This window comes from Fragaria vesca, linkage group LG2 (assembly GCF_000184155.1).
Source record: "Fragaria vesca subsp. vesca linkage group LG2, FraVesHawaii_1.0, whole genome shotgun sequence".
In the NCBI taxonomy this organism is placed as follows: domain Eukaryota; kingdom Viridiplantae; phylum Streptophyta; class Magnoliopsida; order Rosales; family Rosaceae; genus Fragaria; species Fragaria vesca.
This window is the reverse complement of record NC_020492.1, coordinates 14,998,594-15,012,409: the sequence shown is the minus strand read 5'-3', so window position 1 is coordinate 15,012,409 and position 13,816 is coordinate 14,998,594. Positions and strand designations below refer to the sequence as shown.

The window sequence follows — 13,816 nt, the reverse complement described above, 5'->3', positions numbered from 1 at the left end:
GACACACATGAAGACAATCAACCATGGTGCCGACACCAACCACGCCATCACTGTTGAAGTACGCTGGGATTGGTGGATTGCCACCAACACGAGCACCATCTCGTTGGGAGAAGCCACATTTGTTGTTTTCAATCTTTGTCAGAGAAAAAGATCTTCTTTCCCAACCAAATCAACCACAACACATCACCCAACAACCAAATGGTCCAAAACCACGAAATGCTTCCTCGCTAACAGAGGTCTTCCGCCTCCTAGGAGCCAATTGAGGAAGAAGCCTATGCGAGACCCCCCACCCACCGACCGTAGATCTATAAACAATCTCTGCCAAAAGCCCACAGCTACAAATTGAATTGCCTCCATGAAGAGAGTGAGTCGTCTAAAAGAGACATCGCTAAAATGTAATACAACTTAATTACCTATTGAGTGAACTAATAAAATACTGATAATAAATTTTTCCGCGGCATCCATTAGACTCACTGACAACCTTCGATCAATAATCCCGGCAGTTCCTCGCAAGTATTGATCCCAAGAAAAAAACTGGTACCGAACTAAGTAAACTCTTAGGACCCAAATTTTTATCGTAAAGCCACCTAGATCCCAAATCTGAAACCAAAATTTAGGAAGCCCAAATGTTTTACCTCTGGTCAACCTAGTAGAACTCAAGCCCAAGTAACAAACATTAGCCCAGTTCCCACTAGGTCGACGCCAAGCAGGACACACATGAAGAAAACCAACCATGACGCCGACACCGTCCACACTGCCACTGTTGAAGTACGCCAGGATTGGTGCATGGATTGCCACCAACACGAGCACCATCTCGTTGGGAGAAGCCACATTTGTTGTTTTCAATCTTCGTCGGAGGAAAAGATCTTCTTTCCCAACCAAATCAACCACAACACATCACCCAACAACCAAATGGTCCAAAACCATGAAATGCTTCCTCGCTAACAGAGGTCTTCCGCCTCCTAGGAGCCACTTGAGGAAGAAGCCTATGCGAGACCCCCTACCCATCGACCGTAGATCTATAAACAATCTCCGCCAAAAGCCCACAACTACAAATTGAATTGCCCCCATGAAGAGAGTGAGCCGATCCCAAAATCATGCCTCCTGGAAGGACCAAGATCCTAGATCTGGTTCGGATCTGCTAGAGAGAAGCACCTTTAGCAACCCTCATCTCTGAGAAAAGAAGAGGTAGCAACTTGGGTATCAACTGTTTGGAAGTAATCTCGTCTCCAAAAAGACGAGGAGCAGTAACCCAATCGAGGATTGACATGGAAAGATTCGTGAGATCAAGAGGCTCATAGATCAAAAACCATAATTGAGGACGATGTTGTTCAAGAGATTCAAACGGGGAAACCCTAGGGTATACCGCCGGCAAGAGGAGTGAGTAAGAGCTCTCACCCTTCAAACAAAAGGCTTGTAAAAACTATTGCACTATTAATTGTATGGCAGGGGGTTAGTTTACATAGAAACTAAGGCGGTGAAGATTTTTCTTCAATTCTTTTCCTTTTTTAGGTTGTTGCATAGTATAACTTGTTATCTGCAATTTAGTGGTATAATTTAGCTGTGGTAGATATCTGCATAATAATTACCTATATCATTTAATTTTGCACAATCTGTCAAACTATCAATGCACTAACACTTATTAAACCTTGATTTTTCCCTTTGGGTCAGGGCTTGGAGGAGTGTTAGGCCCAACTTTCTTGAATTTGAGCCTAAATCTAGACCCAAGGACTTGAGCCCAAACCCAGACATGACTGGGAATTTGGCAGATATTTGCCACAACCATGGATTTCGGCGGCTTCCAAGGGATCATCATCTTCCTTGATTCAGCTTTTCGCTCTTCGATCACTAGGAAAGATGCATCGTTTCGTGCCAAAACTCTGCTTCACCACCAACACTTTTGATCTCGCCCGCGTCAACATCAAATTCAACCCGGCAAGAGCTCGCCAAGTTCCTTCTCCTGTAGAAATTAGATCTTTGGTTGTCGCTTCAACAAAAGGGTGGCCAGAAAGCCTCCATCTTGTAGCCTTTTTCAAATCTGGTGGACACAAAGCCGTCTCGACAGATCCGATGGCTAGAAAGCTTTCATCCAATGCCGCTGTATGAATAGAGGCCGAGGAAACCAGTTTAGTATCAATGACAAGTGCCTTGAAATTGATGATAAGCGCCCTGAAATTAACGACAAGCGCCCTAGAATCGGCGATGAGCGCCTTGGTATCGGCGTTGAACGCCATGGTTGAATGCCCAGGCCATGGTGACTAGCTAGGGCTTGGGGGGGGGGGGGGGAATGGAGAGGTTGGAAATGAGAGTGAATCGCATGGAGGCTAGGGTAGAAATGATCTCACTAATGGAAAATAACACGGTAGGCGACGGAATTAAAAAATTCCGTCTCCTAAGTGGTACTTAAGCGACATAATTTCCTACTTAGGAGACAAAATTCCATTCCGTCGCTTAAGTACTATTTAGGAGACGGAATATTTTTACTTAGATGACGACATTTTGAAAAAATAAAAATTAAAAAATTTATATGAATCACTTAATTAAGAGACGGAACCAGATTCCGTAGCCAAAGTAGAACTTAGGAGACAGAAATGTTTACTTAGGAGACGAAATGTTTTATATAAAAAAGGAAAAAAAAAATTAATGAATCACTTAGACGACGGAAATGAAACATTTCGTCACCTAAGTTCTAAAAATCTGAGCGCCCATGTTTCCGCGTAAAATTTCATGAAAATTCAAACCAAAATTTTTCAAAACATATCAATTCTTTTAAATCACACACTCAGCCTCCTCTCTCACTTATCTTCTTCGACAAAAAAACTCTCTCTCTCACCATCACTCTCCTGCATGCTGGTCGATCTCCTATCTTCTCCGCTTCGACAACCCACCCTCAGCCTCATGTCTCTCCCTCTTCTCCACTTCAATCTACCTGTTCTCAGCTTCCTGCCTCTCCCTCGTCACCCTCTCCTCTCCCCTCCGCCCTCGACCACCGACGCACCGAGCCTCATATCTGGGTTTGATCTCCGCCACCTCGATCTCTTCCCCGCCGCAGACGCCGCCGCAGCCAGCTTTCTCTCTCTCTCCACCAAGCCTTACCGCCGACCCACCACCGAACCTAGCTCGACCCACCACCATCCCTCGGAATTTCAAAGGGGTAAGAAATCAAGGTAAGCTCTTCAATTTTTCTGGTTTACCTTTGGTGATAGATTTCTGTGTTTTGGTTTAATTTGATTTTGATTTTAATTTTAATTTTGGTTAGGATGTGATCGGTATGATGGTGGTGGCATGGTGGTTATTTGGTACGGTGGTGGTATATTTGGGGCAGATTGGTATGGTGGTTGTATATTTGGGGTAGATTAATTGGTATGGTGGCGGTGGTGGCAGCATATTTGGAGAAGATTGGTATGGTGGGGGTGGTATTGGTGACGGCCGGAGCGAGTAGATAAATACCTGCGGTGGTGTTATTAATTTTTAAATTTTTTTTTTTCAACCTTTAGCGACAAAATTCAACAATTCGGTCTCCTAAGTGGATAAATATTTTTTTATTATAAAATAAACTCCGTCACCTAGGTGCTTAAGAGATGAAAGTATTCCGTCGTCTAAGAACCACTTAGCAGACGGAACCTAGGTTTTAGTCGCCTAATTACCTACCTCACGACACTTAGCAGACAGAACTTAGTCGACGGACATTCCGTCTCCTAAGTACTTAGAAGACGCTTAGGAGACAGAATCTATCACTTAGGAGACGAAATAATTCCGTCTCCTAAGTACTTTTTTCCAGTAGTGTCTATTGTGGCCGTCATTATACTACTAGAAAAAATAACCTAGGCGACGAAATTATATTAAATTCGTAGCCTAAGTGGGACTTAGACGACGGAAAACACATTCATGGCTTAAGAAGGACTAAGGCGACAAAATGAGGTTTCCGTCAACTAAGTCACACTTAGGCGACGAAATTATTTTTAAAAAATAAAAAATAAAAAATTAATTACTTAAGTGACGGAAATGTATTCCGTCATTTAAGAGATTCTTAGACGATGGAAAAATTTACTTAGGCGACAGAATTATTATTTTTTTTTAAAAAGTAAAATTATTAATCACTTACGCGACGAAAGTATAACTTTTCATCACCTAACTATCGAAATTTTTAGCTGCAACATTTCTGCCAAAACATTTCAGGAAACTCAAACAAAAAATTTTAAAAATTTTCTTTTCTTTTTAACTTAAACTGTACCCTCACTCTCCTAAAAAAACTCCACCTTCACCCAGAAAAATTAATTCTCTCACTCTCTCTTCAGACCATCCCTCTCTTCAGACCATCCCTCTCTTCTTCTCTATGCCTCACTCTTTTTCTCTCCGTCTGCCACCGTCATCTTCGGCGTCACGTCGCCGGTTCCAGCTGCTGCACGCCACAAGATCACCACCAAAACGTCCGCTTTTCCCTCCTCTACCTCCTCATACCCACCAGGTTGACATGTATCCCATCCCGAAGGAGATCGAAGTCGAGGTAGCACGGCGGAGTTCGTCGATTTCAAGCAAGCTTGGGCAGCGACAGCAACTTCGGTGAGTAGGGGTTTCTTTCCTCTTCTCTTCTTCTTCAATTCCATGTCTTTAATCTTTGGATTGGAGCCCTAATGTGAAAATCCCCCTTTTTTGCCATTTTTCTCGGTTTCTTGTGGTCGTTCTCCGGCGAGACTTCCAGCAGCTCCCTATCTTTATACGTCCCTCTTCCTCCTTCCTACTGGCGTCACAATGACCAGATAAGGATTTTGACAAGCTAGGTGGTGGATTAAGATACTGTTGCTGCTTGGGTGATGAACCGAACCCAGGTTTCCGGCGATGGTGTTGGATGGATTGAGCTGTTTTTTTAGACGATGGTGTTGGATAGTGACATCATGGTTTGGGCGGAACTGCTTAGATTTGGGGTTTATCTGATGGTGGAAACTGGGTGGTGACGGTGGTTGTGGGTGGTGACATCACGTTTGGGTGGTGGGATTTTGGCCGGTGGTGGTATAGGTGGTGGCCTGGTGGGTTTTAGAATTCAGACTAATAAGAAAAGAAATTGAATGGAAAAGAAATAAAAAGAAAAATTAAAGAATTGAAACTAATTATTAAAATATATATTAAATAATTGAAATGAAATTTAATTAATTAAATTAATTGTTATTTAAATATATTAACTTCCTCTCCTAAGAACTTAGGAGACGAAATATATTCAGTCGCTTCAGTACTTCTTAGGTGACGAAACATCTGATTCCGTCGCCTAATCACCTACCTCACGCTACCTAGTCGACGGATCTTAGTCGACCGAAATTCCGTCGCCTAAGGTCTTAGGAGACGAATTTTCTTACTTAGGCTACGAAATCCTTATGTCGCCTAAGTGTTGTTTTCCAATAGAATTACATGATATAATTATATTGTGTGATATGTTTAATTCACACACACTCACACAAACCCATCTGCATAGTATGCAAATATATAGGGCATAACTTTCTTTAAAATAATTTAGTAGTTTCAGATGAATTATACCCTTGATATTTTTATTTTTATTTTTACTCGGATAGTAATTAGTTTATTGAACCAGAATAAAATCGAAGATTACAAAGTTCAGCTGCAATAATTGCAACTTAAATAAAAGAGAAAAATGCATCGCCGGTACCCAAACTTTTGTAGCACGGTCAAAGTGGTACCCATACTTTAAGAACTATTAATGTGGTACCCAAACTCATATTTCGCTACCAAGGAAAGGCCGGAGGTCAATTTCTGTAACTGTGTCGTTAGTTTGCTGACGTGGCCGGCGTGGGCCCCACCAAAAAAAGGTGCAATGACAAAAATAACCTTCTAACTCTCTCCATAACCGTTTTCCCTCCAAAAAGCTATAAATTTGAATTTTTCTGGGTACCACATTGATCAATTTAGCAGAGTTTAGGCACTGTTGCTGTTTTTATCTGCTGATAAGAAATATTATGCAATAGCTGGAAATGTAACATAAAAATTCAGACATAAAACTAAAAAGGGTTGCCAATATCATTGAATTAAAACCAAAATCAACATGAGAAACATACTATGCATCATAATTCAAGCTTAATTGGTTTCCAAAAACTCAAGGAACCACATTGTTTGCAAAAAATTGATTCAAAACCATGATGAAATACAAATTATGACACAATCTAATTTAAAAGCACTTAAAAGCAAGCATGTTCACTTTGTATCACCCCTTGCTACATGATTTTGGCTGCTTTGAGTAAGAGGCTGTGTTGAAGCTGATCCACTACCATTTCCAACTGAACTAGCCTTCAGTGCCAACTTCATTTTCTTCTATCCCTTTTTAGACTTTATGACCTGGTCCTTGATAGGTCTTGATTCCTTGGGTGGGGCTGGTGACCTTTGGACCTGTGGAACACAAACAAGACATTTCCAACACAACTCAACAACCAATTTTGTCTTCACACTTCAACAAGACATTTCCAACACAATCCAACAACAACATTATTTTCAACAATTAACAAAGCATTTCAGCAATAGTTGACTTCACAACAAGAAGAACAATCAACAATCACCACCAGATACATACATTTGCTCTCACTCGTTTCTTAGTGCTTGCTCCACCAGCAGATGTTCCTTCTCCCTGTTTGAACAAAAAGAAAAAAGAAAAAACAAGTTAAGAATTATACATACATATTCATAAACAAATAAATTTCATATTAAATTCATAAACAAGTTAAGACTTTACTAGACACTTACTGCTTCAGCTGCTTTCTTGGCTTTTGTTATAGGACATCCAGCCCTGTTGTGTCCTTGTTGGCCACAAATTAAGTTTGCAAGTCATGGTAACACCAGTTTTAGGCAACTTCCCCTCAGTTGAGCTGGTGGTGCTGGGTTACCATTTTCTCCTTGTGATGGGATCCTCTTTTTCTTGGGCCTTCCAAGCAGCTTGTTAAATAAAGGAGGTGCAATTGGGTAGTCAACTGCTTCCCAATCATCCTCCCCGGCAATGAGATTTATAACTGGGGTATAGGCAAGCATATAGGTGGTACACATGAGGTAATCATGACAATACAAGGCAGCCTCTTGTTTCTTGAATCTTATGCAGCAAATGGCATGTACACAAGGTATGCCACTAAGCTGCCACCTCTTGCAAGTGCATGTATGGAGACCCAAATCCACTGCATGTAGGCTGCCATTCTCACCAAAACCAGTGACTTGGAATACAAACTCACCACCTCTATGTGCTCTATACTGTGTTGCTCTTTGTCCAACCTTATCCAACATCTTCTTAATCCTTGGACCAACCACATCCTTCCACTTCTCACAAGCTACCCTTCTATTTGCTTTCCTAACCATCATATCCATCCTAATCCTCTCTAACATAGCCAAAATAGGCTTATCCCTAGCAGATAAAATGGAGGAGTTAAAAGACTCACACAAATTGTTCAGAAGTATATCACACTTGGTTTCCTCTTTGAAAAATGCTCTGCTCCAATGGCTTGGATCCTTGTCATCAAACCAGTCAACTGCTTTCTCTTTTACCATCTTCATTTCATTCATGTGCTTGTTGAACTAAGGAAAGTGGTGCTCCTAGCTGCATTCCACAGCAACTGTTTTAAGACCTCTTTCGGGTGCTTTTGCTTGAAATTGTTGTAGAGATGCCTCACACAGTGTCGATGCTCTGAATTGGGAAATAAAACTGTGCAATAACAAATGGCATGTTGGTTAGACAAAAATTTTGAGAACAAAATAGTAACCTTTGAGTGCATTATCCAATCCTTTTTGTTTGTCTGTCATAAACACATAGCTGCTATCTCTCTCAATCTTTACATCTTGCTGTAAATATTCAAGGAACCATGTCCAGGTTTCCTCACTCTCTCTTTCAACCATAGCATATGCAATCGGAAAGATTCCATTGTTTGCATCTACACCAATTGCTGTCAAAAGCTGTCCAGGATGGTGCGCTTTGATGTGACATCCATCTAGCCCTATAAGAGGCCTGCATCCCTTCATCCACCCCTCTTTGCAAGCTTGGAAGAATATGTACATCATTTTGAATCTTCTCACTAGTCCATCCATCTCTGTCATAATCTCCACAGTGGATCTAGGATTGCTTCTCAAAAGCTCTTTTCTGTATGCAGCCAACTTATTGTATTGCTCTATATAAGGACCTTCAATCATCTTCATTGCTGCCCTCTTACCCCTTGTGATGGTCTGCATGGGAACATCCATGTTATAGGTGTCCTTTATATGCTTGTGTATCCCCTTCCTAGACCACCAGTCCTCATCCACCAACAATCTCTCCTTTACCTCCTTAGCTACCCTTCTATAAGTCAAGAAATGACTGGTTACAATAGGAGAGCAAATGTGTTGGGGATTCAATGTCTTCACAACCATGTTATCTGGACCAAACCTCTTGACATTGCTTGCATACATGTAAAAAGGGCAGCCCCATTGACATTTAACCTGCATCTTCTTCTTGGTATTTTTCTCAAACCACATGCCTATTTGATTCCTAATTACACACTCCCTAACAGCTTCTCTTAGTTGCTCAACATTAGGAAATAAAAGCCCTAGCCTAAAACTTGGATTTTTAATCTCCACATATCTAATATAAGGGTAGAGTTTCATCTTACCCAACCTTGTAGATCTTACCCAACCTTGTAGGCATCTTGATTGGGTTCCCTTCCTCATCTTCTTCAGTCTCACTGCTAGCTAAGCTCTCCAACCCATCTGAATTACAAACCTCATCTGAACAATAACCTTCATATCCCATTTCTTCAAATTCTGGAACAACATCTGGGTCCCCATTGACATTTTCATCAAACTCTGCATCATCAAACACATCATGCTCCAATTCATAGTCTGAATCGGTATACCAATCACTTAGCTCTGAATCATCAGTGTCTTCTTCCTCTCCAGGTTGAAAGTGCTTTTTTCCCTTATTCCTTGTGTTGTACCTTGCAGCTTCAGAGTTCCTCCCATATTCACTCTTCTTAGATTTTTTTTCCAACAACATGCTGCTTCCCCTTTTTTTCTCCTTCAACCTCTCCTCTAACTCATCAGCTAACTGCTGTCTCACTTTAAATGCCTCAGATGCCCTCTTTTCGGTCAGCTTCTCTCTCTCTCTCTTTTCAGCCTCTTCTCTAACTGCTTTCTCTCTCTCTCTTCTTATTTCTTCTTCTCTTCTACTTCTCTTGCACTTGTCTTAATTTCTTCTCTGTTAAGTCCATTTTCAGCTTGGCTTTCTCTCAACTCAGTCTCTACTCTAGCTAATTCATCCAACTCTTCTATTTCTCTCCTATCAGCTTCATCTCTCTCTTTCAGTCTTATCTCTTCAAGTTGCCTTGCCAGGTCATCTTTAAAACTAGGAGGCCAAGGTCTTCTGACACAATGTTTCACCCTTCTTCCTCTTTTCTCAGCTACTTTTTCACTAAACTGCTTAAATGTTGTTTCTTCACCCATGTGCAAATCACTCATAAGATCAGACAAACCTAGAAAGGTTCCTTGACTTGGTCCAGGCCCATTTACTTCCTCACCAACCCTATTTACATCCTTAACAGGCCCATTTAATTCCTCATCAACCCCATATACCTCCTCACCATCCCCATTTACATCATCCCCATCCCCATCTAAGTCTACAACATCATCCAAGTCAATTGCTGGCCCTAAAATTTCCTGTAGTGGCACAGCATCTACAACCACATCAAAATTTTCAAATCTTGGAGGCATTCCCTCCTTACTGCTATATAACTGACTTGCCATCAAATTAGCTTCAAAAGCAGCTCTCTCCTTATCTCTAGCAGTTTGGCTATTCAAAGGATTCTCCCAATCCGGGTCATCAGGCCTATCAAAATCAGTTAGAGCTTCATGATACTTCCTTTTCCCTCCACCTGTGATGTACACAGAAATCTGCCTCTTCTTCTTTGGTATTGCATTCACCATCTCTATAGCACCACCATCACTTTTTATCTGAATAAACCCCATATTTGCAGGGTTTTTGGAACTTTGAAGTGATAGGATATTGGCTTCTCCCTGTACCCTAATGTATATGTGATGTTGTTCATCTCCACCCATGAAATTTTCTCTGGATCCAACCCATCCAAATAAATCTTCCCCCTTGTTTTGTTGAACCTGGGTACCTTGTACTTCTTCGTGCCATCCAATTGCTTGTCGAAATAACCTCCATGGAAAATCTCCATGGTATACAAGTGTACTGGAACTGAAATTCAAACAATGCAGAGAATTGTAAGCATTGCCCTTTTGAATTGGTTTTCCAGATAAAAAAAAAATTGAAAAAAAAAACCCTAATTCAAAGTCTTCAACAACAGTCCAAGAACAAAACCATTTAAAAACCCAAAACACATCCTCTTGATTGATTACCTTCAATCCATTCTTTATTAACCACTCTAACCTAAAAATCTCTAAACTAATTGAAAAAAAAACATCAACAATGAAAACTAGATAATAACAAAGTAAATGGCTCAGTTTGTGACACGCGCGCCATGCGCGCCCCCCCTTCCCGAATACCCTCTGCTAGCTTTACTAAACCTCAATCTTGAAGCCGCTGGAGAGAGTAGAAGATGGCCTCCATGGCCGGACGATGCATACAACCCCCCTCCCTTTTACAGTTATCAACCTCCCAAACAACCATGCCCAAGCCTAGCCCATATCAGTTTCTCTGGAATTGTTTATGGATTGGTTCCCGGCCCAATCTCCCAATCCATTGGCTAAACCAGATCGCTCCCCCCTCCTTTAACTTTAACCCAGGGCTCGAGATGATTCCAGCCACTGCATGTTCGATCGGAACAGTTATGGCGAGATTTGGTGTCTTCGTCAATTTCCGAGATGCTACGCTGCTATTCCAAGGTGATAAGCTCTTTTATCATCAATATTTGGACACCCAGGTATGCAAATCCCCCCCTTAAAGTCTCCTTGTTTAGGACTAATCATTGCTTTTTAGAGATCCTTTATTCTCTTTTGTTAAGTCCAATAGTATTTCTGGCAAAATCGCTTCGATTCCAGCAGATTACTAGGGCTCTTATTATGTTCGACCCTAGTCTGCATTTATTCCTTCTTTGGGATTTCATTTTGCATGCGCACTCAGATCATGATTTCTTCTCAAGTTATGTACGATGCCCGAAATTTGGTGTTTTTGGTAGTATTTATAGAGCAAGGGGATGGAGGTTCAATCTCACCTCCCTTACCCAGATTGTCCCAACCTGTGCTTTCTCTCTTAGACTTCTGTTAAGCACCATGGCCTTTAGCCCCAATGCAAGAGCTCATACCAGCTTTTCGCGAAATAGGAGACCAGTTATTTTCAACTCTTTTCCTAGACCCCAACAAGATCAACCTCCTTTTGTTACTAGGGTGGGAGATGTGAGAATAGCTGTAGAAAGGGATCAAACCCGTGTCTGTGTACCAAGAAAATCCATGTCCCTTAAGGAACATCTTCTCAAGTTCTGTCTTGTGGCCAAGATTTTTGGCAAGAAAGTTTCCCCAAAAAGGATTGTTAAGAAGTGTAATTTTCTCTGGGCCTCCCTTCATGGCACTGTTAAGATGGTGCAAATGGCGAATGGGTGGTTTGCCTTGGAGTTTGTCCACATTCAAGACCTTGAATATGTCCTCTCCAACCGTCCTTGGTTTGTTAGAGGAAGAATCTTTCATATTCGAAGATGGGCCCCGTCTTTTGATCCAAAAGAGGCTGAGATCGAGACCCTTTCTCTATGGGTACGTCTGACTAACTTGCCTCTGCATTTCTGGAGTGAGGAGGCAATTCTTCCGATGGTGAGGGTGCTAGGTCGCTTCATCAAGCTAGAAGACAGGACGAAGAACACTGAGAATTATATCTTTGCTCGTGCTTGCATGGAAATCGACCTACGAACCCCCCTGAAGCGTGTTCTTGTTGTCCAAGAGGAAGAGGAAGGTGACCTGGAGTTTGATCTAGTAAGTAAACCTTCTAAAATTTATGTTTCTTATGAAGGGGTGTTTGAGGTCTGTTTTGAGTGTGGCAGCCACAAACACAAGATATGGGAGTGCCCTAAGAAGAAAAAGGAGAAGCATTTCGTTATGGTGGATAGGGCAGAGAGTGACAATGAAATTGAGCCAGAGGAAGTGGATGTGGATCAGGAAATCAAACAGCTGGCCTCAACGGAAGTGATGATTTACTTTCCTCTTCCAGCCAAGAATGTCAGTCTAGTGCATGAAGAACCAATTAATGAGGATCTCAACCCTCCATCCCCGGGATGGACTCAAGTGCAAAGGAAGAGTAAGGCAACTTCCAAAGCTGCTGAGTCAAGTGGTGTTCAAGGAGTCAACCCTTCTGCTTCTACAGTCAAGGCTCCAAAAAAGAAAAGAACCTCAATGGTCAAACCTGGTATCTCTTTTAAGGATGTGACAGTAAGGAATAGTGCTATTTTTATCTCTGATGCAAAAGTTAAACAAAACCTGAAGATTACCAACTCTAAAAGTTCCTCAAGCAATAAGGAAGAGGTGTCTGAGAATATGATAGCTGGGAAAGATGCTGGTGAGGCTGATAGGGATACAAGTATGCTGGAAGTTGGCTTGCAGGCTAATAAGGGAAAAAATGTGTTGTTCATGAGTGAAAGCTCAGAGATGAGCACTGGAACTGGCACAAGGAAGAGGAACAGATCCGGAGATGATGAGAATCTTGTCTATGAATCTGCCGAGGAGGAAGGCAGTGCCTCAACTACCAAACTTGCTAAGAAATGAAAGTTATGTCTTGGAATAGTAGGGGGAGTGCTTGGGATGGCTTCGAAGCACAAACCCTTTTTTATGTTTCCTGCTAAATGTTGATGTCCTATGTATCTTAGATACTAGGACTTCTATTTCCCTACTAAATAAGACCAGGAAATATGTGTTAGATGAATCTTTTGTTGTTCCTTCAATTGGACAATCTGGCGGTTTAAATTTGCTTTGGAATTTTAGAGCTGTGCATGTGCAAGTTATTTCTTCCCATAGTAGATTTATTCGCTGCCATTTAGTTGATCTTAAAACTGATAAGTCGTGTATTATAACTTTTATCTATGCCTATCCAAAAAAGAACTAGCAGAATGCTTTCTGGAATGAATTGGCTAAGCTTAACCCAGCTGATAATGACTGTTGGGTGTTGATGGGTGATTTTAACATCACCATTTCCCCTGAGGAAAAATTAGGGGGCTCTGGAGGAGTTACTAGTTACATGCTTGATTTTTGTGATTTCCTCAACAATAATGGTCTTTATTCTTTAACTGCATCTGGCTTGCCTTTTACTTGGTCTAACAAGCATGTTGATGATACCATTATTTTTGAACGTTTGGATAGAGCTATTGGTAACTCTGAATTTTTAGTCTCTTTCCCTAATGCAAAGCTTGAAAACCTCCCAATTATTTCTTCTGATCATGGACCGATTTGTCTTTCCACTACCAGGACAAGCACTTTAGCCGACGAAAAATTTTCGTCGGCCTGTTATCTTAATTCGTCGGCTAAGATCTTAGCCGACGAAGGCTCGTCGGCTATAGTGTCGTCGGGAAAAGCTCGTCTGTGATGACTTTAGCCGACGAAATTTTTTTTTTCGTCGGCTATAGTCCCACAGTTAGCCGACGAAAAACATGTCGTCTGTTTTTTTCCCAGACTTTAGCCGACGAAACAATTAATATATTCGTCGGCTAAAGTGTGTAATAAATAATTAAAAAATAACTATAGCCGACGAAATTTACTATATTTCGTCGGCTAAACCTTATAAAAATTAAAAAATAACTATAGCCGACGAAATATTTTATATTTCGTCGGCTAAACCTTATAAAAAATTTAAAAAATAACTATAGCC

At 41.2% G+C, this 13,816-nt stretch overlaps 1 protein-coding gene across 1 annotated transcript; it reads right to left on the bottom strand.

Moving 5' to 3' along the window:
• Window positions 1-7,713: 7,713 nt before the first annotated feature.
• LOC101294916 lies at window positions 7,714-8,490 on the bottom strand. The gene has a single exon (XM_004292494.1). The coding sequence runs from the start codon at window positions 8,488-8,490 to the stop codon at window positions 7,714-7,716; it is 777 nt and encodes a 258-aa protein (XP_004292542.1).
• Window positions 8,491-13,816: the final 5,326 nt, after the last annotated feature.